General features: G+C 48.1%; 1 protein-coding gene across 3 annotated transcripts in view; it reads left to right on the top strand.

The window, feature by feature from the left end:
- Positions 1-25,965, top strand: part of LOC119974000 (FYVE, RhoGEF and PH domain-containing protein 3-like) — a 351,115-nt gene extending 325,150 nt beyond the window's left edge. For all 3 annotated transcript variants that reach the window (XM_038812760.1, XM_038812759.1, XM_038812761.1), the window contains exons 17-19: positions 2,751-2,906; positions 10,495-10,635; positions 25,056-25,965. In XM_038812760.1, coding sequence (XP_038668688.1) covers positions 2,751-2,906; positions 10,495-10,635; positions 25,056-25,277 — 519 coding nt within the window. In that variant the 3' untranslated portion in view covers positions 25,278-25,965. The remainder of the gene's footprint in view (positions 1-2,750; positions 2,907-10,494; positions 10,636-25,055) is intronic.
- The last annotated feature ends 1,645 nt before the right edge of the window (positions 25,966-27,610 follow it).

Here is a 27,610-nt window from a genome sequence, read left to right as displayed (position 1 = left end):
GCACATGTTAAAACTATATTTTAGTGAGTGGAAAATGTGGTTTGATAACTTGTTTATAGATTATCTGCAGCTTCAGTGTTGAAAGGTGCCTGGTTACACCATAGCCATCAAGTGTGTTCTCATTTATGTTTCCTTCAGATATGATGGTGCTGTTGATCAACAGCCTGATTGCAGAATAATTCACTAGTTTGGACCCAGGCAGTAAATTGGGCCATCTGTTTCAACTTTCTTATTTAAATGCATGTATTTTCAAAACGTCCTGAAGGAAATCTCAGGGATTTGTTGATTTCTGTCCATCTGGCTATAATTCCCTCTATTCCTATGTTCCTCCACGGTAGCACAGTGATTAGCGCCGTTGCTTCACAGCTCCAGGGTCCCAGGTTCGATTCCCGGCTTGGTTCACTGTCTGGGTGGAGTCTGCACGTTCTCCCCTTGTCTGCGTGGGTTTCCTCCCGGTGCTCCGGTTTCCTCCTGCAGGTCCCGAAAGATGTGCTTGTTGGGCCAATTGGATATTCTGAAGTCTCCCTCTGTGTACCCAAACAGGCGCCGGAATATGGCGACGAGCGGGGCTGTTTACAGTAATGTCATTGCAGTGTCACAAGTAAGCCTACTTGTGACAATAATGAAGATTATTATTGTTATTATTTGTTGAGCTTGCTATCAATTTGCTCCGATTGCTATATAGTAAGGAAAAAACAAATTAGAACTAATAATGCTGGAGATAATCAGCAGGTCTGGCGCTAACTGGGGAGTTTTCCAAATATGAGGTTTTACAAGATTTCAGTCTTTTAGGACTGTCTCTCTAATTTAGGATAAAAGAGGGGTTATGTGATCTGTTCTGAAGTCTGTCTAACAGGCCTGGGTGACAGGGCTGTGAAAAATTAAAGGAAGGTCTGTCTTTTTTTGCTGGAAAGAAGGTGCAAGGTGTTCACACTTGGAGACAAAGGCAGCAGCAACTATGTTTACAGTGGTTAGAATGCTAGTCTCAGGAAGGTGTTGAGAATGCCAGATTGTAAAAGTCATGCTTTAAACTGTCTGTTTACTTCCAAGATAAAAGATAATTGGGCTCTTGAGGTTAACTAATCCATTTTTATACCTGTTTAAAAGACCCATGTGATTCACGTTGCCATGGAGTTAGGCTTTGAGAGTGGAAGGGTTTCGAAGATTCCCTGAAAACACAGGCAGTCTGCCAGGATCTAGGAGAGAGAGCTGCCAGAGGCGGAAAGGCTCTGTCGTTCATTGTGCAGGAATGAGGATGCGAGTTTGCTCTCAGATTGCAAACAACAAATTTGTGAAGATTTGAAATAAGGGTGGAAGATTTGCCCAGCTTATGCAAGAAGGAGAATTACCAAGAAAACAGCCCTCATCATGAAGGACAGTTCTGGAGTTGAAAATTACCAGGCTGAGAAAGGAAAGGAACAAATGTAAACCCTTTGGGGGGAAAGAATCATATTGGACTGGATCTAGGAAAATGTAATGATATCTTTAGGGACAGTGCAAAGTATACCTACGAAGTAGGTTTTTCAGTTTTGTTATATTTAAATGGGGAAGAACTCTGATGGGGTGTAATGTAGTCAAAGTGATAAAAGAGAAAATTGCATCATCAGAATCAAACTACAGAAGCAGATAAACTGGGGAAATTGATTAGAGCCCCTTTTAGGGAACAGGGTGTCAATAGCCTATCCTGAGAAACAGAGCCCCATCCAGCCCAGACCGAGCCCTCCAGTTCCCATGAAGGACCTCCCCCACAACATCTGGCCAGCGGTCCTGAGAACTGTATCCAAAACCTGCCTTTATATAGCATCTCTATGAAGTAAAACACCAGAAGCTCTTAGGAGTGTTATTGGACTAAATATTACACTGAGCTATTTGGACAGATGACCATAAGTTGAAAGAGGTGGGTTTTTGAGGTGTGACTAAAAGAGAATGGCGAGGTACGTGGTCAGAATTTCAGAGTCTAGGGCCTACTGGTGGAGCAAAGGAAATCAAGGCTGTGAAAGAATCCAGAATTGGGAGGAGTATAGAGATCTCAGAGCTGTTGGGTGGCAGCAGGCTACAGAGAAATGCAGGCACAAGGCTATATGGAGGGGTTTCTACACAAGGATGTAAATTGGGATATGCAAGCACATATTTCAACAGGCTGAAGATGACTAAGGTTGTTAGGTGGAAGGTTGGACATGAAGCCATTGGAATAATTGTCTGGAGGTAACAAAGACACAAATAATGGCTTGAGCAGCAGATGGACTGAGTTAGGGGGTGAAAATGAGTGATGTTACGGAGATAGAAAAATTAGTCATTGGGGTGCTATTCCCACGCAAAAAATGTTCAAGCCACCATTCAAAGGGGACTGCACAATGTTGTAACACCTTTAAACTGACATCACTCTTGCAGGCCATCCTCCAAGACATATTTAGCACTAACTCTCTGCCATTCATTAAATGTGATTCAAAGAAAATCAGGACTTTGATTCTTTAAAATAAGACCCATACATTATGGTCCGCTTTTGGTTGCTGAATGGACTCTCTGCTAAGTGTGCCTCATTACTATTTCGGCAGACAGCCCAAAGTAACGCCCAAAAGAAAACTCATTTAGTGGCCATGGTGGCACGTGTAATATGCAAGTGTTTGTGAGCAGGTCATTTGTCTTGGTTAAGGAATGGAACGAATTGCGTGAATCCAAAGAATGGGAGAGAGGAAATTAAAAGTTTTTACGGCCAGAACCTGTTTCAAGGATGTTGTCTTTTCTTTCAGATTATCTGTGGTAAATGTTCAGTATTCAAGCCACTTGCAGATAACAGCCGACAGAACCGTGTATGTAAGGAATGCTTTGGGTTGCCAGCCACAGTCGTCCCTTCAAATCCAATACCAGAGACTACAACTGAGCAGAAAAAAAAGGTCACGATGGAGGTGAGTTAATTTTAGTGCAGATATTATTGTTTAATTCGAGGTGATGTATTTTTGAGGATAAACAAACACCCCCCCCCCCCCCCCCCCCCCAAATAAAATGAAGCAACAACTGAATTCTGATTCCGTATCCCGTCGGCTATTTTTGACATGGAGTTCTGAAATTCAGACTGGACTTGTCGAGAAAAAATCAATTCATATGTGCCTTTTGAGTTTCCCTGTGCGCTGACCTTAATTTTGCAACAATTGAATATGCAACTGCACCTCAGGGCTCAGTATGAACTTCTGAATTTTGGATATTGGTGAAATTTGTCAGCTCAAGCAACAAGTGTAAATTGCTTTTTCTGATAAAATTGCAACCAGAAAATTAGTGGATACATTGGTAAATTGTTAGAGCGCACAGGCTAGGTTTTTCAAACCAGTCGGGGGTCTGAATCGGAGGTGGTACGCAATTCGGCGCCACCAGCCTCCATGCCGGTTTCCCACCCTGGTCCTGAGGCAAGTTGAAAGACACAGGTAGCTTATTTAGGCCAATTACAATTAATTATCTTAAGACCTCGATCCTGTGTGGACCATATCATAGAATTTACAGTGCAGAAGGAGGCCATTCGGCCCATCAAGTCTGCACCGGCTCTTGGAAAGAGCACCCTACCCAAGGTCAACACCTGCACCCTATCCCCATAACCCAGTAACACCACCCAACACTAAGGGCAATTTTGGACGCTAAGGGCAATTTATCATGGCCAATCCACCTAACCTGCACATCTTTGGACTGTGGGAGGAAACCGGAGCGCCCGGAGGAAACCCACGCACACACGGGGAAGATGTGCAGACTCCACATAGACAGTGACCCAAGCTGGAATCGAACCTGGGACCCTGGAGCTGTGAAGCATTTGTGCTATCCACAAGGCTACCGTGCTGCCCTAGGACTTTGTTTTAGCAATGTGGACAACAGTGCCAGCCAATGTGGTGGGCACAGGATGGGGGGCACACTGGAGCAACCGAAGGACCAACCATCGCCCAATGCCCCTTCCGCCTGCCAGCACTACAGCATCTATCGGGCCCCAGTTGCGGCTGCTGACCACTGCCAGGAGGGATTTCCCTCCAGGATCATGGCTGGCAACTGTAGCATTTGAAATAAGGAAATTAACTCACCTGCCCATGTCCCTTGCTATCTGCACCTTCACATCGGCAACTCCCATCTTGCAGGTTGGTGCTGCCAGCCTGAATGCCAGTGGTACTCCCATTGGCCCTCTCACACCACACGCCCAGCTGATTGAATGGTGAGCCTGCTCCCTGGCCTTTAATTAGCTGGAGCATTGAAAATTGCAGAGGAATGCCCAAGGCACGCTGTGTCGGGTCAAGACCTGGAAACTAGGCCCCCCGTGTTTCGTTCCCAACTCCTGACTAAAAATCTAGCCCCCACATCTCTTCAGAAGCTGAAATTTATTGTTAATTTTCAAATTAATAAATCAAGCTTGATTTCTTTTTTTAAATACATTTAGAGTACACAATTTTTTTTCCACTTAAGGGGCAATTTAGCGTGGCCAATCCACCTACCCAGCACATTTTTTGGGTTGTGGGCGTGAAGCCCACGCAGACACGGGGAGAATGTGCAAACTCCGAACAAACAGTGACCCAGAGCCGGGATCGAACCCAGGTCCCCAGCGCCGTAGTCCCAGTGCTAACCACTGTGCCACGTGCCGCCCTCCAATGAAGATTGATTTCTAACTTATATATTTAAATGCATTGAGCAGAAAACAGAATGAAGCTGTGTGCTGCCAAAGCGCACAGCATCTGACCACATTAATCCTTTGATTTACTTCCTTACAATTCTTCATTAATCGATTCCCTAGTCAACTAAATAAATTACTGTGTGTTATGAAGAGAAATTAGATTGATGGGGGTGGCGGGATTGAATCTAGAATTAATCACAATGTCACTGAGGAATAAACATTTATGTTTACACGTTAGACTTGTTCAAATTTTAAGTGCTAGTGACTGTTTTATTTGGTTAGTTAGCTTCAGCTAAAACACAACTATCTACCGAAAAAGTGCCGAGCACCAAAAATTATTCCAAGGATAAACTTGTGTATTTTATTATACGTAACACCCGGTGAGTGCAAAAGATCAGATTATAGAAGAGAAATTAGAAAAAAGCTTCTGCAAGTAACATAAGAAATTTAATAAATGCATTGGTGTAATTTTTTTGCGCTGGTCGTTTTGAGTTCATATTTGTAGTAATGCGAGTCAGAGGAAGCTTGCAACATGTAACTTGAATTATGGATTAATCACTTTAAAGTTACCATTGCAGGCAAATTTTTTTTTAAAGCCTAATTATTGTGCTAATTATGGTGATCTTAAAATGTAACTGCTTAGAACCAGGGGTATTTGAGGGTTTGAACAGGTACATCTGAAGGGGTGATCAGAATGAGACAAAGTACAAAAGTAAATAGTACTGTATTTAAAACTGGTCAGAAAGAAACAACTTGGGCAGGTTTCTCTTTGAGAGACTAAGTCCTCCCACCAGATTTGAATCGTGAGAAATTCGCGCTCCCGCTAGGAGCACCGACCAGGAGAAACTCAGCCGATGCAAATGGGCCAGCACACAGCCCAGATGCAGGACAAGAAATTCCCGGCCTTGCTGGCGTCTGATTCGCTGGGGTCCGTATTCTCGTTGCCAGCCTGACGAACTCCACTCACCACAGACTCATTCCAGTCAAGAAGATGGCTGCCCCCAGACCAGTTCCCAGGTTCCGGGAATCGGAGATTGACAGAATCCTGGACGTCATTGAGGAGAGGAGGGACACCCTCTTCCCCAGGATTGGGCAGACACTCAAGCCTGCAATACTGAACTGTGTCTGTGCTGCCAGCCTCACCAGGGGGATCAGCACACAATGTCAAAAGAAGATAAATGCCCTCCTTGGGGCAGCTCAGGTAAGTCACCACCTCAGTGACCCTGGCATCACCCTTGTCCCTCCTCACATCAGCGCCCAATCCCCTAGAGGCCAACATCTTGTAGCTCCTTTACAACCCACCCTCCACGAAGCCCCAACATGTATTGTCCTTTTTGGCAAGGAGCCTTGCACTCTCTTGCCACCAGCTACAGTAGCCCCTACCTCCCCCCCCCCCCCCCCCCGCAACCTTCCCCTTGCTGCCATAGAATTCACTTCCCAGGGTCTCACTATGTCCTTTCTGTCCATAATGATAAGGCAGCCCATAAACATCAGGAGTGACTGATGCACTATCAATTACGACGGGACGAGAGTAGAGAGTAATCAAGGCTTTATTACGCAGAGATGTGGAGCCTCCCGCTCGGCTGAGGTGTTCAAAGGGGCGGGAGACCTTCTCCAGGCGCGCACGGTCTGGCTGGTAGAAGTGCGGTTTACACTCCGCGCAGACCTGGCAGTCTCTGGTGATAGCCCTGACTTCCTCGATGGAGTAGGGCAGATTGCGGGCCTTTATGAAGTGATAAAAGCAGATGACCCTGGATGACAGAGATCGTTGTGCAGGGTGCGGAGTCGGTCCACTTGTGCGCTGGCACATGTATCACGGGATAGGGCATCCCGAGGGGGCTCATTGAGCTTACCGGGGCGATACAGAATCTCGTAATTGTAGTGGAGAGCTCGATCCTCCACCTCAAGATTTTATCATTTTTGATCTTGCCCCGCTGTGTTTTGTTAAACATGAAGGCAACCGACCATTGGTCAGTGAGGAGAGTGAATCTCCTGCCGGCCAGGCAATGCCTCCAACGCCGCACAGCTTCTACGATGGTTTGGGCCTCCTTTTCGACAGAGTGCCGAATTTCGGAGGCATGGAGGGTACGGGAAAAGAATGCCACGGGCCTGCCTGCCTGGCGATGTCGGCCTTTATACTGTTGAAGGCCTGGTGAGCCTCGGCCGTTAATGGGAAAACGGTGGTTTAAATGAGTGGGCGGGCCTTGCCCACATAGTTAGGGACCCACTGGGCGTAATACGAGAAGAACCCCAGGCATCGTTTGAGGACATTGGGGCAGTGGGGGAGAGCGATTTCCATGAGGGGGCGCATGCGATCGAGGTCGGGCCCTAGTACTCCGTTCTGGACCACATAGCCGAGGCTAATCGGTCCGTGCTGAACACACACTTCTCCTTGTAGGTTAGGTTGAGGAGTTTGGCGGTGTGGAGGAATTTGGAAAGATTAGTTTTGTGGTGCTGCTGGTCGTGGCCACAGATGGTGGCGTTATCCAGGTACGGGAAAGTGACCCACAGTTCGTACCAGTCACCATTCAGTCCATTTCCCGTTGGAAGACCGTGACCCCGTTAGTGACGCTGAAGGGAACCCTAAGGAAATGGTAAAGGCGGCCGTCCGCTTCAAATGTGGTGTACTGGCGGTCCGCCTTGCGAATGGGGAGCTGGTGGTCAGCAGATTTCAGGTCCACTGTCGAGAAGACCCGGTACTGTGCAATCTGATTGACCATATCAGATATGTGAGGAGGGGGTACACGTCAAGCTGCGTGTACCCATTGATAGTCTGACTGTAGTCAACGACCATCCTGTTTTTCTCCCCAGTTTTCACCACTACCTCTTGGGCTCTCCAGGGGCTGTTGCTGGCCTCAATGATACCTTCCCGCAGAAGCCGCTGGACCTCAGACCTGATGAAGGTCCTGTCCTGGGCACTGTACCGTCTGCTCTTGGTGGCGATGGGTTTGCAATCCGGGGTGAGGTTCGCAAACAAGGAAGGTGGGTCGACCTTAAGGGTCGTGAGGCCACATATGGTAAGGGGTGGTAGGGGCCCGCCAAATTTCAGGGTTAGGCTCTGGAGGTTGCATTGGAAGTCCAGGCTGAGTAGCAAGGCAGAGCAGAGGTTGGGGAGGACGTAGAGCCGGAAGCCACTGAACTCTACGCCCTGGATGGTGAGGGTGGCGGTGCAGTACCCCCGGATCGCCACGGATTGGAAACCTTATGCCCGTCGACCTTCACTGTCGTTGACGCAGTTGCGAGGTTGTGCGGTCGTGTCTGGTCGATTGTGACAGAGGCCAGACGTGGCTGGTCGGCGGCGGTTGCAGGCAATGAGCGGCCCGATAAAGTGTTCGACGAGAAGGGATCCTGAGGCGGGGAAGATGGCGGCGCCCACGGGACGCACGTGCCCTGAGGCAGGCAAGGTGGCGGCGCCCATGGGCCGCACAAGGTCTGAGACGAGGAAGATGGCGGCGCCCACGGGCCGCACATGGGGGGGTGCCGGGGCAACAGCAGCGACTGAGTGGGCCTGGCACACAGCAGCAAAATGCCCTTTCTTACCGCAGGCCTTGCAGAGCGCGCTCCGTGCCGGGCAGCGTTGTCGGGGGTGTTTTGACTGTCCGCAGAAGTAGCACTCGGGTCCCCCGGAGTTGTGTGGCTGCCGTGTAGCGCAGGCCTGGGGTTGGCTGGGGAAGGTCGCTGGAGGGGTGCACGGTCGGGTGTTCGCTGGCGGGGTCCGCGATGTCCAGGCGGGGTGGGCCGCGTGGTATGGGGCATATGCCTGTATATTGCGTGAGGCGACTGTGAGCAAGAGCGCTAGTTTCTTGGTTGCCGCGAGATCGAGGGTAGCCCCTTCTAAGACTCGTTTGCAGGTGTAGGCCGACTCTATGCTGTATGAACGCGTCCCTAAATAGCAGATCCGAATGTTCAGTGGCCGAAACAGCCTGGCAATCACAGTCTCTCACTAGGAGTTGCAGGGCACGCCAGAAATCTTCCACAGACTCACCGGGGAGTTGATGCCGCGTGGAGAGGAGATGCCTGGTGTAGATTTTGTTGGTCTGCTGCATGTAGTTCTCCTTCAGTAGCGCCATGACCTCAGCGTATGTCAGCGCATCCCTGATGAGGGGGGGTGAAGATGTCTGAGCTCAGCTGCATTTAGAGGATCTGAAGCTTCTGTGCTTCTGAGGGTGGTTCAGTCGCAAATCCAATGTATGCCTCGAAGCAGGCTAGCCAATGTTCGAAGGCCCACTTGGCGTTGTCTGCTTGAGGGTGCAGCTGCAGGCGATCAGGCTTGATGCAGAGATCCATCGTTTTAAAATCTCTGCGTAATAAATTGATGCACTATCAATTACGACGAGACGAGAGTAGAGAGTAATCGAGGCTTTATTACGCAGAGATGTGGAGCCTCCTGCAGCTGCTGCTGAAATGGCTGCAGCTCGGAGAGCCTACACATTTATACTCCACCTACTTACCATAATACCCTCGTATGCAGTATACACAATACAACAGTGGTGACTACCACAGTGACAGAAAATGGGGGGCATCACACTCCCTCAGACGAGAGGGCCCTGCAACTTGTGGGGGAGGCTGAGGAGGGGGCAGCGATGGAGGTTGGCATGTGGCAACAAGCGAGAGTCCAATGCAACCCAGAAGTCCCTATAGCAAGTGAGTCACCCCTCTCCCACAGATCGGTCCTTCACAAGATTTCACCCCATGTCTTGCAGGATCACCATCAGACGATGATCGGGCAATCCAGGGTTGCTGCCCCCCAGCCAGATCCCGAGCACACCATGGGGCTCCACTCTGATTAAAATCTCACCACCGCTTTCACCTGCACCATCCGCCATCGCAGAGGCTATCACCTCAGTGGATGATGTTAGCGATCAGGCTCCTGCATCACCCACTGGTGAGCACCACACAGATGCTGCAGCACAGCAGGTGGAGGCAGGGTCACCCGAGGGAGTGGATGGTCAGAGGGCTGCCCGATCCCAGGCAACAGATGTTGCCCTTCTGGAAATATGATCCCATCATTGGTGCAGATGCAGAAGCAGTGCCAGAATCTACAGGAAGAGAGTCAGCAAAGTTCCAGTACCTGCTCGTCTAGCTGGAGGAATCCAGCCTCCTTCCGGTGCAGGAGATGATGCCAACAAGGCGTGACATCTCGGCCAACACTGAAAGGGCGGCATCTGCAGTGGAAGGCCTGGGGAAAGATGTCAGAACCATGTGGCAGGATATCCAAAACTTGAGGAACACTTCTGTCCATAGGCTATGTGCACGACAGGTGTGCCAATTCTAGTGTAAATGGTACAGTATTATTTCCCTCTGTATAGTTATTGACTGTTAGTAGAGCACTTTTTTTCAGGACAAAGTGCGTTGTCTCAGACAACATGTATGAGCAAGAGTCAGAATTGTTTTGTTGAAGGATCATCACATAAATTGACAGTTTATCTTTACACCGAAAAATTAAAATAACTGGAATCCGACATAGGAAAGGGAATTTCAATTAAAAATGGAAGCAGTCGGCAGTTCTGTTTCTGCAATTGGTGTACGTTGAAATATAGTTGCTGTACATTTCGCCTGCAATGGCTTTTCTTCGCCCCTGTGCGTCATTACGTTGTTGGGCTCCTCCCATTTCTCATCTACACCCTGTCCCTCAGCGAAATCATCCGATAAAGCGGCAGGTCCATTGTAATTGATGACACTCGGCTCTACCTCGCCACCTTGATTACGGCGTGGAGATCAAACGAGAAAGAGATTGCTACTTTTTTTGCATTGAACTTTAGTGAAAAGTGTGACACATTATCACAATTGAAGGGATATTACAGAATGTTATTTTATTGCCGTGTTTATTTGTGTGTTTGTTGTTTCTACAACAGAGACCAAGCTCACTGACGAGTGACAACAGCCTTTACTGCAGCAACTTAAGTTTTATGGAAAAGGGAAAGTCCTGGCAGAAGGCGTGGGTAGCTATTCCCAAATGTGATCCCCTGGTACTGTATTTGCATGTGGGAAGTCAGGTAAGAATGAGGGCCACGTGTTCATTCAATCCAGTTTACATAAGCTTCATCAAATTGAATGCAGAAGTAGGTCAAGGGACTTAGCTATTTTTTTAACAAACCGGGCTGAAACAAACTCAGAGCTTTGAGATGGAAAATCAATTTGCTGCTGTCTTTTTATTTTCCACTCTCCCAGCTCTCAATTTGAGTACTGTCTGAATTAAGTGGAAAAACCCAAATGTGTTCGGGTCGTTTTCTGACTTATTTTGAAAGTGGCCATTTTTCTTGCTTCAGTCAAGTTGTTTGCTGGTCTGCCTGTGACCAAAGTAAATCTATTTTTGAAGATGGGTTACATCGATTTCCTGTTTCCTGCCTCTGTTTTTCCAGGGATGCAGGATCTCTAATCGAGAAAGCAGATCGATGATTAAGTGCTAATGAACACTAGAATTAGGAGCAGCAGTAAGCCATTCGGTCCTTTGAACCTTCTCCGCCATTCAATAAGATCATAGCGGATTATTGCCTTAACGCCACTTAAGTCAAGGGGAATCATTCTCCCAGCATCCCCATCCACTGTCACGTCCCTTCAAATCAATAAGAGTCTCAATAAGATCACCTCTCATTATTGTAAACTACAATGGGTACAAGCCTAATTTGCTTGGCTTTTCCTCAGAAGGTAACCCCCTTAATCCCAGGAATCATGGTGATGAGTTCTTAGCTAGTAGACATATTAAACTGACCTGATATCGACCACCTCCCCCTCCCTGTGGAAAGGTGCCTGACCCTTGCTGTGTTAATACTCATAGCAACACAGCAAGGATCAGAAGCAAGATGGGGACAGGTTGATGTCCTTCCTACTTATGGTACCATGTGCTGGAGCTCCAATATACGGCTGCACTGTGTCACATGACTTGTCTAAAATAGTAATTGGTCGATGTTCATTAAACAGATTCCTCTTTTCCCCTCATTTTGTTCTTTGTTTTCACTCTCTTCCGTATCAGCACATACCAAGAACCCAGATGTGGGGGAAGGCTTGATTTCAGACCTCTATCATTGTGCTTATGGTCAGCTAGTATGAAGAATGTTAGAATGAACTTTGGCAACTTGCTTATTGTACCATTGTAAAATGAGGGAGGAATATTAGTTGGGACATCAGGAAAACCTCTTCGAGACGTGAGGGGGAACAGGTTGAAAATGCATTGGCTGCCAGTTATACAATCCAATCCATTTTATTTTCCATTGAAATCAAGGTAGAAGAGTCTTGGATATGGTGTATAACAGGTGTTTGATCTGATACTGTAGTTTATCGTCCCTGCCAAAATTGAAAGTTGTCCTCAAAGAGCTTTTAATGCCCTGGAGGGACCAGCAACTGGGCTACAATTTAATATCCCATCCATCCAAATGGCAGCCTCCTCCATTGGTCAGCAGCAAACTCTTAGGCTGTCTCAGCTTTATACTGTGGAGTGAGGATTGTACTCATAAAAGATGCACAGAGTTAGTTTTATTCCTTCTGGTCTTCCTGTGCTCTAACTGCCAGCAATAATTCTATTACACATATGCCTATATCACAGTCACTTTCATCTGTGCTCTTATAATACTGTACGCAAAAAAAACCTTAATGACAACAGATTTGCTGTATGCCAGCCAATTATTCAGGCTGATCTGCATGTGGGGAGATGGTGATATAGTGGTAATGTCAGTGGACTGATAATATAGGGAGCCTAGGCAAATGTGCTGGGGTCATGGCACCTGGTGGGAATTTGAATTCAGTTAATAAATCTGGAATGTAAAGCTAGTATCAGTAATAATGACCACGACAACCATCGTTAATTGTTTTTTTTTAAAATCCGCCTGGTCCAGTAATGGAAATCTGCCTTCCTTACCTGGTATGGCCTACATGTGACTACAGACCCTCAGCAATGTGGTTGGTTCTTAACTGCCCTCTGAAATGGCCCATGTAAGGGTAATTAGGGATGGGTAACAAATGCCGGCCTTACCAGCGATGCCCACACCTCATGAAATAATTTTTCAAAAGGTTGCCAAAGCTCTCAGTAAATTCTGTGGAACTATTACAATCTATAGGTGCTGCTTAATTTTAGAATATCAAAGAGACATTGAGCTAATGTCTATTTTCATTGAATACATTGGCTTCAGGTTACATCATGACAAAGTTTCCGTGGAGACATAATCCATTGCTAAAATCTAGAATGTTGCAGGTGTAGGACATTCAGAAGGTTTTCAAACCAGTTTTTTCCAATAGAACTCATCAAGCAGTGACAGTCAATATAATTTGAACATATTCAATCTTGTGCCTTTGCCCACAGATGTAATGTTTTTCTTTCATTCTGAGTTTTTGTTCTGTTTTCATATTTGAATCTGTACTATTTGAGGTTTTTTTTAAACTTCTGACTATCTTGATATATGGTTATGAGTCTAATAATTGTGCTCAGCATTGTGACTCAGCATAATTGCTAAAGGAGGCTGAGTGACAACCAACAATCATTTAGGAAGTAGAAGAACATAGAACATACAGTGCAGAAGGAGGCCATTTGGCCCATCAAGTCTGCACCGACACACTTAAGCCCTCACTTCTACCCTATCCCCGTAACCCAATAACCCCACCTAACCATTTTTTGGACACTAAGGGCAATTTAGCATGGCCAATCCACTTAACGTGCATGTCTTTGGACTGTGGGAGGAAACCAGAGTACCCGGAGGAAATCCACGCAGACATGGGGGGAACGTACATACTCCACACAGACAGCGACCCAGCAGAGAATCGAACCCGGGAACCTGGCACTGTGAAGCTACCGTGCTGCCCAACCAATAAATTGTCCCACCAACAAATACCAATAAATTGTCCCACCAACAAATACCAATAAATTGGTATTTAATTTAAGAGTTTGGAGGACCTATTTATCATTTTTTTTTTTTATAAATGTTTTTATTCAGTTTTCATATTTTATATTGAACAAATTACAAATTGTTAGGAGAAAAAAAAACAACAAACAAACACGCAAAAATTAACATACATATTTACAGGTAAGCATCTTCGTAGTAGTAACTGCGCCCGCCCCCCCCCCCCCCCCCCCCCAACATGTTTATTTAGTTTGGTTTTGGGCCTTAGCTAGCCATCGAACCCCCGTACCGAACCTGTAGCCCCTCCCGCTACCTTCCCCCGACTATTCTTCCTCTTGTACATTGGCCACAAATAGGTCCCGGAACAGTTGCATGAATGGCTCCCACGTTCTGTGGAAGCCGTCGTCCGACCCTCGGATGGCAAATTTGATTTTCTCCATTTGGAGAGATTCCGAGAGGTCGGACAGCCAATCCGCAGCTCTGGGCGGTGCTGCTGACCGCCAGCCAAACAGGATTCTACGGCGGGCGATCAGGGAGGCAAAGGCAAGGGCGTCCGCCCTCCTCCCCAGGAATAGATCTGGCTGTTCTGAAACCCCGAAGACCGCCACTATCGGGCATGGCTCCACCCTCACTCCCACCACTTTGGACATAACCTCGAAGAAGGCTGTCCAGTACTCCACGAGTCTGGGGCAAGACCAGAACATGTGGGCGTGGTTGGCCGGGCCTCTTTGGCACCGTTCACATCTGTCTTCCACCTCCGGGAAGAACCTACTCATACGGGTTCTTGTTAAGTGGGCTCTATGTACCACTTTTAGCTGCGTCAGGCTGAGCCTTGCGCACGTGGAGGTGGAGTTGACCCTATGCAGTGCTTCGCTCCAGAGTCCCCACCCTATCTCCATCCCCAGGTCGTCCTCCCATTTCCTTCTTGTTGCGTCCAGTACGGTGTCGTCCCTATCTACCAGTCGGTCATACATGTCACTACAGTTCCCTTTCTCTAGGATACTTGCGTCCAGTAGGTCTTCCAGTAGTGTCTGTCGTGGCGGTTGTGGGTACGTCCTTGTCTCCTTTCGTAGGAAGTTTTTGAGCTGCAGGTACCGTAGCTCGTTCCCCCCAGCTAGCTGAAACTTCTCTGTCAGTTCGTCCAGTGTTGCGATCCTGTCGTCCGTGTATAGGTCCCTGACTGTCAGTGTCCCCCCGTCCTGCCTCCACCTTTTGAAGGTGGCGTCAGTCAGTGCTGGTGTGAACCTATGGTTGTTGCAGATGGGAGCCCTGTTCGACATTTTGGTCAGGCCAAGTTGCTGCCGCAGTTGGTTCCAGGATTGGAGGGTGGCTGTCACCACTGGGCTGCTGGAGTGTTTTTTGGGTGGGGATGGGAGTGCTGCCGTGGCGAGGGCCCGGAGGGAGGTTCCCATGCAGGAGGCCTCCTCCGCACGCACCCACTCAGCCTCTGGCTCCTGGATCCATCCCCTTACTCGCTCGGCTGTTGCTGCCCAGTGGTAGAATTGTAGATTCGGGAGGGCTAGCCCTCCCCTGGTTTTTGTTTTTTGTAAGACCTTCTTTGGGATCCTAGCATTTACCCCCCCATACGAACGCCATGATGAGTTTGTCCAGCGCTTTGAAAAAGGCCTTGGGGATGTAGATCGGAATGGATCTAAACAGGAAGAGGAACCTGGGCAGTACGTTCATTTTGATCGTCTGAACTCTCCCCGCGAGGGAGAGCGGGAGTGTGTTCCATCTTTGCAGGTCCTTTTTAACTTCCTCCGTCAGGCTGGTGAGGTTCCATTTGTGGATCCCTTTCCAGTCATGGGCTATTTGGATCCCCAGGTAGCGGAATTTATGTCGGGCTTGATTGAACGGCAGCCCCTTTAGTGCTGCCCCCCCCCCCCCCTTGCGGGTGTACTGGGAAGATCTCACTTTTGCTCATGTTGAGTTTGTAGCCCGAGAAGGCTCCAAACTCTTTCAGGAGCGCGATGATTCCGTCCATGCTGCTTTGTGGGTCCGAGATATAGAGGAGCAGATCATCCGCATAGAGTGAGACTCTGTGCTCTCTACCTCCCCTTCGGATCCCCCTCCAATTTTTTGCTGCCCTGAGCGCGATTGCTAGCGGTTCAATTGCTAGTGCGAACAGCAGCGGGGACAGTGGGCATCCTTGTCTGGTGCCCCTGTGCAGCTGGAAGTATTGGGAGTTGGTATTGTTGGTCTGTACACTCGCCATGGGTGCGTTGTACAGGAGCTTTACCCAAGCGGTGAACCCTGTTCCAAGCCCGAACCGCTCCAGTACCTCTATGAGGTATTTCCACTCGACTCTGTCGAAGGCCTTTTCTGCGTCCAGGGAGACGATCACCTCTTGTGTTCTCTCCCCGGAGGGGGTCATTATCACGTTCAGCAGGCGCCTGATGTTCGCGGTAAGCTGTCTACCTTTGACAAAGCCCGTCTGGTCCTCTGTGACCACCTCAGGTACACAGTCTTCTAGCCTCTTGGCTAGGATTTTGGCCAGTATTTTGGCGTCTGCATTCAGCAGAGATATGGGTCTGTATGACCCACATTCCGTTGGGTCTTTGTCTTTCTTAGGTATCAGCGAGATTGAGGCCTGTGCTAACGTGGGTGGCAATGTGCCCCTAGCTAGCGAGTCTGTGAACATCTCCCGCAGGTGCGGGGCCAGCGCTGTCGCAAATTTTTTGTAGAAGTCCGCCGGGAATCCGTCCGGTCCCGGCGCCTTCCCCGCCTGCATGGAGCTAATGCTCTCCATGATCTCTCCCAGTGCTAGTGGTGCTTCCAGATCCCGTTTTCTGCCCTCTCCCACAACTGGTATGTCCAGTCCGTCAAGAAACCGGTTCATCCCAGCCTTCCCCGTTGGGGGCTCTGAGGTGTACAGCTCTTGGTAGAAGGCCTTGAAGGTTTTGTTAATCCTCTCTGGTTCTGTTTCCAACGTGCCTCTGGTATCTCTGATTTGCGCAATTTCTCTGCTGGCTGCCTGCTTTCTCAGCTGGTGGGCCAACAGGCGGCTGGCTTTGTCTCCGTGTTCGTATAGGGCCCCGCGTGCCTGGCGGAGTTGGTGTACTGCTTTCCTGGTGGAGAGCAGGTCAAAGTTCCTTTGTAATTCTTTCCTCTCCGCCAGGAGTTCTACGGTCGGGGCCTCGGAGTATTTATGGTCTACCTCCAGTATGGAGTCGACCAGCTTCTGCCTAGCCACCCTTTCCTCCCTATCTCTTTGCGCTTTGTAGGCTATGATTTCCCCTCTTAGTACGGCCTTAAGCGCTTCCCAGAACGTGGAGGGTGAGACCTCCCCGTTTTGGTTGATCTCAGTGTACTCCGCTATGGCCCGCGCTATCCTTTCGCTGAAGGCCTTGTCAGCTAGTAAGGCACCGTCCAACCTCCATTTGGGGCGCTGGGCCCTTCCCGTCTCTAGCCGCACATCCATGTAGTGTGGGGCGTGGTCTGATATCACAATTGCGGAGTATTCCACCTTGTCTATCTCTGGAAGCACCGTTTTCCCCACCACAAAGAAGTCAATTCTGGTGTACACGTTGTGTACTGGGGAGAAGAAAGAGAATTCTTTCTCCCCCGGGTGGGCGAATCTCCAGGGGTCTACTGCTCCCATCTGCTCCATATAGTGACTGAGTTCCCTTGCCATGTTTGAGGTTTTCCCCGTTCTGGGGTTTGATCTGTCCGTCGTTGGGTCCTGTACACAGTTGAAGTCCCCCCCCATGATTAGTCGGTGCGTCGCTATGTCCGGGATTTCTGCCATGGTCTTTTGGATGAAGCTCGTGTCGTCCCAGTTGGGCGCATACACGTTAACTAGGACTACCGGCGCCCCATCCAGGGCCCCGCTGACCATGACATACCGTCCCCCTGGGTCCGTAATCGTCTTTGTCGCCCTAAACATTGTCCTCTTGCCAATCAGGATCGCCACCCCCCTGGCCCTTGCCCCATAACAGGAATGATAGGTTTGTCCCACCCAGCCCTTTCTTACCCGCAGTTGGTCCTGCTCCCTCAAGTGCGTCTCTTGGAGGAAGACTATGTCGGCCCTCATGTTTCTAAGGTGGGTGAGGACTCTAGATCTCTTCACTGGGCCATTAAGTCCCCTTACGTTCCAGGTGACTATTCTGGTGGGGGGCTTCTGCCCCCTTGCTCCTGTGGGGTTAACCATATTTGTCCGGTGGACGCGCCCCTGCCCTCTGGGGTTTCCCTTTGTTAGGGGGCCGTCCAGGATGTCCACTATCACTGCTCTCCCCATGCGGTCGGGTCCCTGCGCTCCGGGGTTCCCCCTTGTCCCGGGGACACCCGCCATGGCCGTCCACTGTGTGTCCGCCACGCGGGTAGCCCCCTGCACTCCGGGGGGCCCCTTCACCCACAGACCGTACTGGGTGGGTGTTTGCAGCAGTTCCCTGTTTCGAGCCCTTGTCTGTGGCACTTTGTGGCCCTATTCCCTTTCTGGCCTCTTTTGTCCCTTCGTCCCTGCATTTCCCCTCCCTGGTCTCTCGCCCCCCGAGTGCCCCCCCCCCCCGCTCTATCCCTTTCGGGGATACCCCTGTGTACCCCTCCATTGCCCCTCTCTCCCCCATTCCTGTCCCCATTTGCTCTCCCACCTTTGATGGGTGATCCCCCCCCTCCCCTGCCTGGCGCCTTCCCCCCTGTTGGGGGTGCGCTGCGGCCCTGCTCTGTTGCGCGCCCCCTTCGCTAGCTTTCCTGCTAGCACGGTGGCTCCCCGCTCGGAGGTTGCTGTCCCCCTTCCCCTCTCCCCTCTCCAGTACTCCCGTTCCCTCGTGCCGGGGCCTGGCCTCCCACCTGGAGCGGGCCCTTGGGCATTGGGTTGTTTTTCCTGGGTGCTCCTGCCAGGGGGGAGGGGGCTGGCTTTGCCTCGCCCCTCCCCACCCCCCCGTCGGCATGACGTATCTCCTTGCCATGGGCCCCTCGTCCCTACTTCCCATGGCGTTTTTCCAGCCCGTGCTCCTCAACGAATCTATTCGCCTCGGCAGGGGCTGTAAAGAAATATTCCTTGTGTTGGTATGTGACCCAGAGTTTTGCTGGGTACAGCATACCAAAACGTACTTTGTTCTTATAGAGAGCTGCTTTCGCTCTGTTGAACTCCGCCCGTCTCTTAGCTATGTCCGCTCCAAAATCCTCGTAGATTCTGATGGCGTGCCCGTCCCAATTGCAGGCTCTATTCTCCTTGGCCCAGCGCAGGATTGTCTCCCTATCCCGGTACCGGTGCAGTCTGGCTATAACTGCTCTCGGTTTTTCCCCTTCCTTGGGCTTCGGGCGCAGTGACCGATGAGCTCTGTCCATTTCCGGTGGGGTGGGAAAAGTTTCCCGCCCCACCAAGGAGCCCAGCATCGCAGCCACGAATGTTGTGGGATTTCTACCCTCTATCCCCTCTGGCAGGCCCACTATCTTAATGTTTTGCCTTCTCGAGTTGATCTCCTGGTCGTCTACCCTGCCCTTCAGGCTCCCCTGTGTTGCACTCAGTTTCGCCATTTCCCTCTCCAGGGACATGACCCGGTCGCTCACGTCAGTCGCTGCCTTCTCCAGCTCTTTAATGGTTGCCCCGTGGGCTTCCAGTATCTTCCCTTGGGCATCCACTTTCTCCTCCATTCTGGTCAGAGCCTGCTGCACCCCTGACATGGCCCTGGTCATTGCTGCCTGTGCTGCGGCCTCTGTGTCTGCTTTTAACTCTGCCTTGATTGCCTGCAGCTGCTCCCTCACCACCTCTGCAATGGCTTCCTTCCAATTCACGCCCCCCTCTAACCCCAGGGGAGAGGTTGCCCGCCCGTCCAGCCCTTTTGGATGCGGCGATACATTCTTCCCGCTGCTTCGCGTGTTGACTCGTTCGCCCAAGCTGGTTTGCCCTTTGCCCCGTCCACCTCCGGTGCCCCCTTTCTCTTGGGTCCCTTCTGGCATTTTTTTCTCCCCCTTCCCCTTCATCGTTTCTTCTCTCCTTGTTCTTCTTTTCCCCCTTTTCCGCACCCTATTTTAATTTTATTTATATATATATAAAAATATATGTATATATTTTTTTTTTTAAAATGAAAAATTTATTTCCCCCCTTCTTTCCTTTACCCCTTTATTTCACCCCTTTTCTCTTTACCAGTTTTCTTTTGGGTTTTTATTTTAAAAAAAAGAACAGAAATATAAGTCTCTTTTTTCTTTTGTTTTCTCTCTCCACTCGCCCAGGAGAGAGAGAGAGAGTCCCCCTTTGTCCTTGCCACGTGGTGGTCACTGCAGTTGGGGGGAGGGGGAGGGGCGAGTGGGGCTGCTGGTTGGGGGGTTGGGGGGGGGGGGTTGGTGTCCTCGCTGCTGGTTGGGGGGGGGGGGGGGTTGGTGTCCTCGCTGCTGGTTGGGGGGGGGGGGGGGGGAGTTGGTGTCCCCCGCTGCTGGTTGGGGGGGGGGAAGGTGGTGTCCCCGCTGCTGATTGGGGGGGGGAAGGTGGTGTCCCGCTGCTGGTTTGGGGGGGGGGAAGAGGGCCCGCCGCTACCGCACCGTTCCCGGCCCGCGTGGGGGGGGGGGGGGGGGGGGGGGAGAGAGGGGTTGGACCTGCCGCTGCTGGGCCTCCCTGTCGCCGTCGCTCCTCGCCTCCGCCTTCCGCCGCCGCCCGCTCCTCCTCAGCTGCCGCCCGCTCCTCCTCCGCTTCTCCTCCGCTTCTCCTCCGCTGCCGCCCGCCGCTGCCGCCCGCCGCTGCCGCCCGCCGCTCCTCCGTTGTCGCCCGCTCCTCCGCCGTTGCCGCCCGCTCCTCCTCCGCCGTTGCCGCCCGCTCCTCCTCCGCCGTCCGGCCTGTCGGGGGGGTTCCTTCCTGGCGCTTGCGGGAGCCCCTCTCCCTGCGACCTCCTCGCTCGCCGCCCGGAAGTCCAAGATCAGGACCTATTTATCATGACCAAATTAATGGAAATTAAGATTAAATAGTTGGGGATTACATAACGTAATGAAATACAGGCATCATTTCCAGTATGCATCCAGTAAAATAAAAGCTGCAATGGTGTAAAAAGCCATGGTTAATAATAATGCTTTTCATATGACATCCAGAGCATTTTATAGCCAATAAAATACATTTTGAAATACAGTCAGTTTTTGGCATCCAGTGTACACCCAGCAAGGCCCCTTAAACAGTAAATGTGATAAATGGCTAGTTGAACTTTTAGTTGTGATGGTTAAGGGATGAATGTTTGTCAGCATGCCGACAGGCCATCCACTAATGCCATGAAATGTTTTGCATCCATCATTGATATTTTACTTCGGCTTCCAAGAGAGAAGAAGCAAAGATGCCATTCAGGGTTGATTCTTCAGATAAATCACTTGTTTTCATACATTTTGAAGCTGCGGTAGCCAATTTGAATAAGATTGCATGTTCAGTGACATATAGGAAAATTATTGTATGTGCAATAGCTATAGTTGTACAAAGAGGGTTTGTCCTGTAATTATAATTCTAGTTGTGTCCAGTGGATGTAGCAGAGAAAAGCCAAGATGTCTCTGTCGGTAGTGTGTTCTGACAGTCCCGTAAGTGAAGCATAGAAATTGCTTACTGGATCATCTTGTTTAAGGTCATTGCTGTAACGCCTATGCAGCATTGCAAGAGCATTGAGAGATAAGTGGTTGTAGATGTTATGAGGTTTTTCCAAGTCTGGCTATTTGAAACAAAGGATAAAGCATAAGTTGCAAAGATTCACATTTGTTGTATGTACATTTCTAGCCAGATGTGGAAGTCGGATTCACAGTGATAAGGATGTAAAGGTTTGTACCTCATTCCAGATACAGAATCCTACCCCAGTGCCAACATTGTGAAATTCATGGGAGCTTGTGGGTTGATTTGGAAGATGTGGGCAAAGTTTTCAGTAAGTACTTTGGCTCCATCTTCACTAAGGAGAGGGATGATTCAGACAATCTAGTTATGAAATATTAGATACCAAAGGCATAGTGAGAGAGGATGTATTGGAGGGAGTGGCATCCTTGAAGATGGATAAATCACCAGGGCCAGATGGATTATATTCCAGACTGTTGAAGGAAGCTAGGGAGGAAATAGTGGATGCTCTGGGATCTTTTCCAGTCCTCACCAGCAGATTGGAGGTCTGAAAACATTGCACCATTATTTAGAAAGGATGTGAGAGATAGGCCAGAAAGCTACAGGTCAGTCTGTCTGAATTCAGTGGTGGGAAGATTGTTGGAAACAATTCTGTGAGACAGGATAAACAGTCACTCCGAAAAGCATGTTTTGATCAGTGGTGGTCAGCATGGTTTTGTTAGGGAAGACCTTGTATTACTAATTTAGTAGATTGTTTGAGAAAGTAACAGGGAGGGTTGATGAGGATAGTGCAGTGGATATGGTCTACATGGATTTAAGTAAGGCATTTTCAAAGTCCCACAAGCAGACTGGTCCGAAAAGTGAGATCCCATGGGATACGGGGAAGGTGGCAGACTGGATCCAAAATTGGCTCAGTGACGAGAAACAGAAGATGGACGTTTTTGCGAATGGAAAACAGTTTCAGGTAGTATTCTACAGGGCTCCGTGTTGGGGCACTGTTTGTTGTACATATTAACGATTTAGGCTTAAATGTGGGTGACATGATTGGGAAATTTGCAAATGACACAAAAATCGGTTGTGTATTTGATGGTGAAGAGGACAGCGGTTGACTCCAGGATATCAATGGTTTGGTTAAGTGGGCAGAGAAGTGGAAAATCCGGAAATGTGAGGGTTAATGTCTTTGGGGTGGTATTATGATCTCAGTTAGTGTTCCTACTGGACAGGAAGGTCCCAGAATGGAATCCTGGCTCAGAACACCATAATATTTTACTTTCTTTAGAAAATGTGGAGGAACAGAATCACAGGGTGGCACAGTAGTTAGCACTGCTGCCTCACAGCACAAGGGACCTGGATTCAATGTTGACCTTGGGATACGATCTGTGTGGAGTTTGCACTTTCTCCTCATACATGCGCACGTTTCCTCCGGGTTTCTTCCCACAGTCCAAAGATGTGCCGGTTCGGTGGATTGGCCATTCTAAATTACCCAAAGATGTTAAGGTTAGGTGGGGTTACAGGGCGTGTCGCGTCTTTTCGTCCGACGTCACTTCGTCCAACGACACTTCGTCCACGTCTTTTGGTCCAACGTCTTTTTGTCCGCCCGTCTTTTGGTCCAACGTCACTTCGTCCAATTATCCAATTACAAATTAACTCCGTATAAAACCATTTAATTGATAAAATGCAAGTACAATACAGCAAGTGAATTTAATTGCTAAAATGCAAGTAATTGATAAAATGCAAGTAAAATGCAAGTTTAAAAATGCAGTTAAAAAGTTAAAAAATCTAAAAATGCAGTTGAAAAATCTAAAAGTTTACTAATTACTTAAAATTCCCGAAATTACTTAAAATTGATGTAAATTGTAAATTCCCGAATGATCAAATATTCCATCAGATACAATGGCTCTCATCACGCTGGAGCATACATGGGTGAATATCCTGCAGCTTATCTTAATAATGTCTGGAGATCAAGCAGCACAAATGCAGAACTCAACCTCAAGAGGCGAAATAGGTGGAGAAGATCCTTGAGCAGTAACATTGAAAAACTAAATTAAACTATTTGTAATTGGATAATTGGACGAAGTGACGTTGGACCAAAAGACGGGCGGACAAAAAGACGGTGGACCAAAAGACGTGGACGAAGTGTCGTTGGACGAAATGACGTCGGACGAAAAGACATAGCACCGTTACAGGGATAGGGCAGGAGTCTGGGCTTTGGTCAGGGTCTCTTTTGGAGGGTCAGTGTAGACCTGATGGGCTGTGTGGCTTCCTTCTGTACTGAAAGGATTCTATGACCTTTCTGTTCCAGGATTGTCTATTAGCTTTTTATAACAAAAGAAAACATTTATTAACCATGACAAGTTTGACTACAAATACATTATGCCTTCACTCCCACTTATCTTCACAAATATGCACAGATTTTAAAGATGACACATGTTAACACTTTATCTCTCGTACTACAATGTCCTCAATAAACACAGCCCCTGTAACCCAACAGGCTAACTGTGATGTGTCAACACCCCACTCAGAAACCCTGTGACAGATGCCCCTCAAGCGATGATCTGTGGATTTTTCCACAAATACCTGCCAAATGAGTGTCACATGAGTGTTTCCAAATACCCTCTTAAAGGGTGTTTTAATTACTTCTTTCATACAATGCTTTCCCTCAGCTGTTTTGGCAAAGATCCACTTCCAGGTCTTCCAACCATCCTTTCAAACAAGGCTTTCTCTCAGCTGTTTTAGCAAGGATCAGCCTTTAGGTTTTCCAGCTCTCTTTTCAGTATTCCTTTGCTTGGATTACATCCAAACTTCTACACAAAAGCTCAGGTGCTCCGTCCCTAACAGAATACTATTGTTTCCAAAGGCTGGAAATAAGGACACCAAATATTATGATTGCTTCTGATCTCTGGCTTTCCTCCAACCAATTTCACCCAATCTGTTCTTTTCAAGTCTGCCTTTCAACTCAATGAACAGTAGCGTTTTCCAATTCCAGTTCCTCTTGGTTCCTTTAACCTACAGATTTCCGGGAAACTTCTCTTCATTCTCTAATTTCCAATGCTAATTGTCCTTTAGTTCCTCTGGAGATTACTTTTATGCTCACTACTGCACTGCATGCCTTTCCTGCTTCTAACTCTAGCTGCCAATCGATTCAGTTTAAAACACTCATAAAGTATTTTCCCCTGAAGCTGCCCCGGTTGCCAAGCAACATCTCATTGTTTCCCAAGCTCTTATTTACTTTCCCGTTGTAAACTCTCTCTCAGCACAATAGAAACACAGTTTGAACTGAAACCAAAACCCCCCATATTTAACCTTTTGAAGGCCAAATGTGTCTGTAGCTTTCGAAGTTTACATCCTGAACCACATTCAGCAACATCTGGAGAAGCAACTTTACTGATCGTTCTTGAACAAACCTGTTTACGGTCACAGAATAATTCACTGCTTTCTGAAAAATCTTGCAATGTCCTCATCTGTTGTTTTGGAGCAGAGTACCGCCATCTTCAAAAGGTTCAATAACCTCAGATACATTATGGTGCATTTGAAATAAATGAAGTGATTTTACAGTGCCGTCAATTTATTTTTCTGATGGCAGCTAAGAGCGTAGAAACCTTTGGCTTGAAATTATATCTGTCGTTAGAATTTCTTGACACAAAATTAAGCTTTGTATTCTCGATGCTTAAATTAAGTGTGCACGCGGTGGGTGGGAGTCTGCACTCCCCTTCCCCCCGCCCCCCCCCCTTCCCCCTCCCCCCATGTCGAAGGTGGCTCTCCATTGGCTAGCGGCGGGATCTTCTGGTTCTGTCGCTGTTGCCGGATTTTCCGTTATCCACGCCCTCCGCCGCTGAGGAATCTGCGATGGGGTGGGGGATCACTGTTGGCAGGACCAAAAAATCCCACCACTGGGAACAGCTAGAAAATGTTGCCCATTGTACACGTTGGGGACGTTGTTGATTGTTGACTTGTTCAAGCTGATTTTCTTTCTGAATGGGAAACCTGGTGAAATGGATTTCAATTTCTACATGTTGACAATACACTAAAGATTTTAACTGTTTCATACTCATACTGGGAAATTTTCTTACAGGAAGGAAAAAATGCCCGCACTATCCCATTGCCTGGCTATGAAATCGAACTTCCTAGTTCCGCTGATATGATTGAGAAGAAGTATGCTTTCAAGCTGAGGCAGTCCCAACAGATCTATTATTTTAGTACAGACGACGAGGAGCTTCAGAAAAGATGGATTGACATCATCTCTAAAACTGCCAAGGGTGAAGTCGAAGAAGAAGCGAGTAACTCGGTAGAATAAAAAAAACAGTGGCCAAATTAGCAGCAGATGAAACCAAGGTTGTATAGTGACTTTCTATGGGGTGAGCTGTCTTTTCCATACTTGAATTAAACCGTGAGGGCACTTTCATTTGAGGAAGACGCTTAAAATGTAATCATCAGTATCAGACTTAAGTGTTTTGTGTGTTGTTGGTCTTCAACAATTATGACAATTATGCTACTGGTGGACCCAAGCACATCAGAGAAAGTGTTGTAATTTACAAATGAATTCCATTGTTCATTCCATTTCAGTCCAGTGCAGTACAGTTTCTGTGTAAATGTGTTTAACAGCAGTACTTGCCATTCCTCTGTGCAAGATGTATAGTAATTCATTAGCTAAATATATGTTCATTTAAGTTAAAAGTTGTGACTTCCTGTGGCTGGCCACTTATGGTCTATCAATTGTCTACCCAATTCTTTAAACACTGTGCTCTTTGTCCTATTTGGCATTTGATGATGTAATTAATTTCTTCATAAGTAAGAATGCTGAATGGATTTTTTTCTCATGTTCCATACTGCTAACAAAAGGCAGGAAAATGCTGTACACTTGCAAATGTGTGCTTCCCTGTAGCTTGTGTGGTGCAAAAACCTGACGCTGAAATCTGTATGCCAATTTCACTTATTTATGTATTGTGCTTTTAAATAAAAATGCCTGCTTTTCACCATTATTACACTGTTAGACAAACTAAAATTGACCTGGTCAGACCATCAACCTGTATGCATTAAATGAGAATTATCCAAAATCCCTAGGCGTTCTTTCTCCTGACAATGGCGATTTGAAGAAGGGAAGCCAACTGGATCTTCAGTTGAGGCTTTGGTCTTGTTTAAACATCTTTGATTGTTAGGAGATTTGAGAGGGTAGATGCTGAGAGGATGGGCTTGATTTTCAATTTGGGGTCAGAAACCCAACAGCCAGGTAATTTCCGAGTCCTGACCTCGGAAATCCGGTGACCAAATAATTTCTGATTCCCGACCTCGTAAATCTGACGGCTAGAGAGTTGCAACCTTGCACCGTTCCAGAAATGTAAATCCCCAATTGGACCAATAGCGAGCCAGGTGTTCAATCAGTGGCAGGGGGCATTGCCAGGAGGCATGAGCAGCAAAGACAATAGCTGCAGTCAACAGGACTCCAGGATAAGATCGACACACAGCCATCACTTCAGGTACAAAGTAATTTGTAATGTATGGAGGAATGAGAAAAAGGTAAATGCATTATTTTGAAACTTGCAACAGCCTTCTTGGATTTTATTTCATTAACTGTTCACGTTTTATGTGCCTGAATCTAATTAACAAGTAATATCATAGAATAGAATTTACAGTGCAGAAGGAGGCCATTTGGCCTATCGAATCTGCATCAGCCCTTGGAAAGAGTACCCTACTTAAGCCCACGTCTCCACCCTATCCCTGTAACCCAGGCCACCTTTTTTTTAATATTGGGAGCAATTTAGCACGGCCAATCCACCTAACCTGCACATCTTCGGGCTGTGGGAGGAAACCCACGCAGACACGGACAGAAAGTGCAAACTCCACAAAGACACTCAACCGAGGCCGGAATTGAACCTGGGTCCCTGGAGCTGTGAGGCAGCAGTGCTAACCAATGTGCCGCCCGGTGGTATTCTTGGTAGCGGTGCATCATTTTTATTACAACAAAAAAGTGTTTAAATGGGAAACTGTGAAATAATGGCCTAGAATCTCCAATCTTCCGGTGGTCACACCCTGAACGTATTCTCTACAAGACCCCTCAGGAGTCCCAACACTTTGACCATACAAGAATTGTCCGGGAAGTTTGAACTTCCAATGGACAATTCCCTGCACGTGAAATCTCCAACAATCTGAGTTGGAGACTTTGGGCGGGATTCTCTGGCCGCGCCTACCCGGCCTCTGTAGAATCCCGCCCGAGTTCAATGGACTTTTCCATTGTCCGCGTCTTGCCTGTGGCACAGGGGTGGGGTGGAAGAATCTAGCCCTTTAGATGGTTCCAACTTACTTATCAGATTAGTTATCCAAGTAAAGTCGGCAGCTAGTGTTGTAAAGAAGGGGCATAGTTTCTACCGTGATTCTCTCCGCTCTCCCAGTGAGGATTGTTGCACCGCATGAGTTTGGAAGGACCCTGCATTCAGAAGATGGCCCCAATAACATTGTAGAAGGTTAAGAGGTAAGGTTGTGTCTGATCTGGGTGAGAAATGGGTATGCAAACTCAAATCAGGTGTTCTGAGCCAATAACTATTCAGTGCGATCTACCTGCTGATAACTTGATGACTCTTGTTTTGCTCCTTTCTCCAACAATGTAGGTGTTATGTTTGTTTTGTCATATTT

This window comes from Scyliorhinus canicula, chromosome 11 (assembly GCF_902713615.1).
Source record: "Scyliorhinus canicula chromosome 11, sScyCan1.1, whole genome shotgun sequence".
NCBI lineage: Eukaryota > Metazoa > Chordata > Chondrichthyes > Carcharhiniformes > Scyliorhinidae > Scyliorhinus > Scyliorhinus canicula.
The sequence above is the reverse complement of the archived record's forward strand: the minus strand, read 5'-3'. Positions and strand labels throughout refer to the sequence as shown.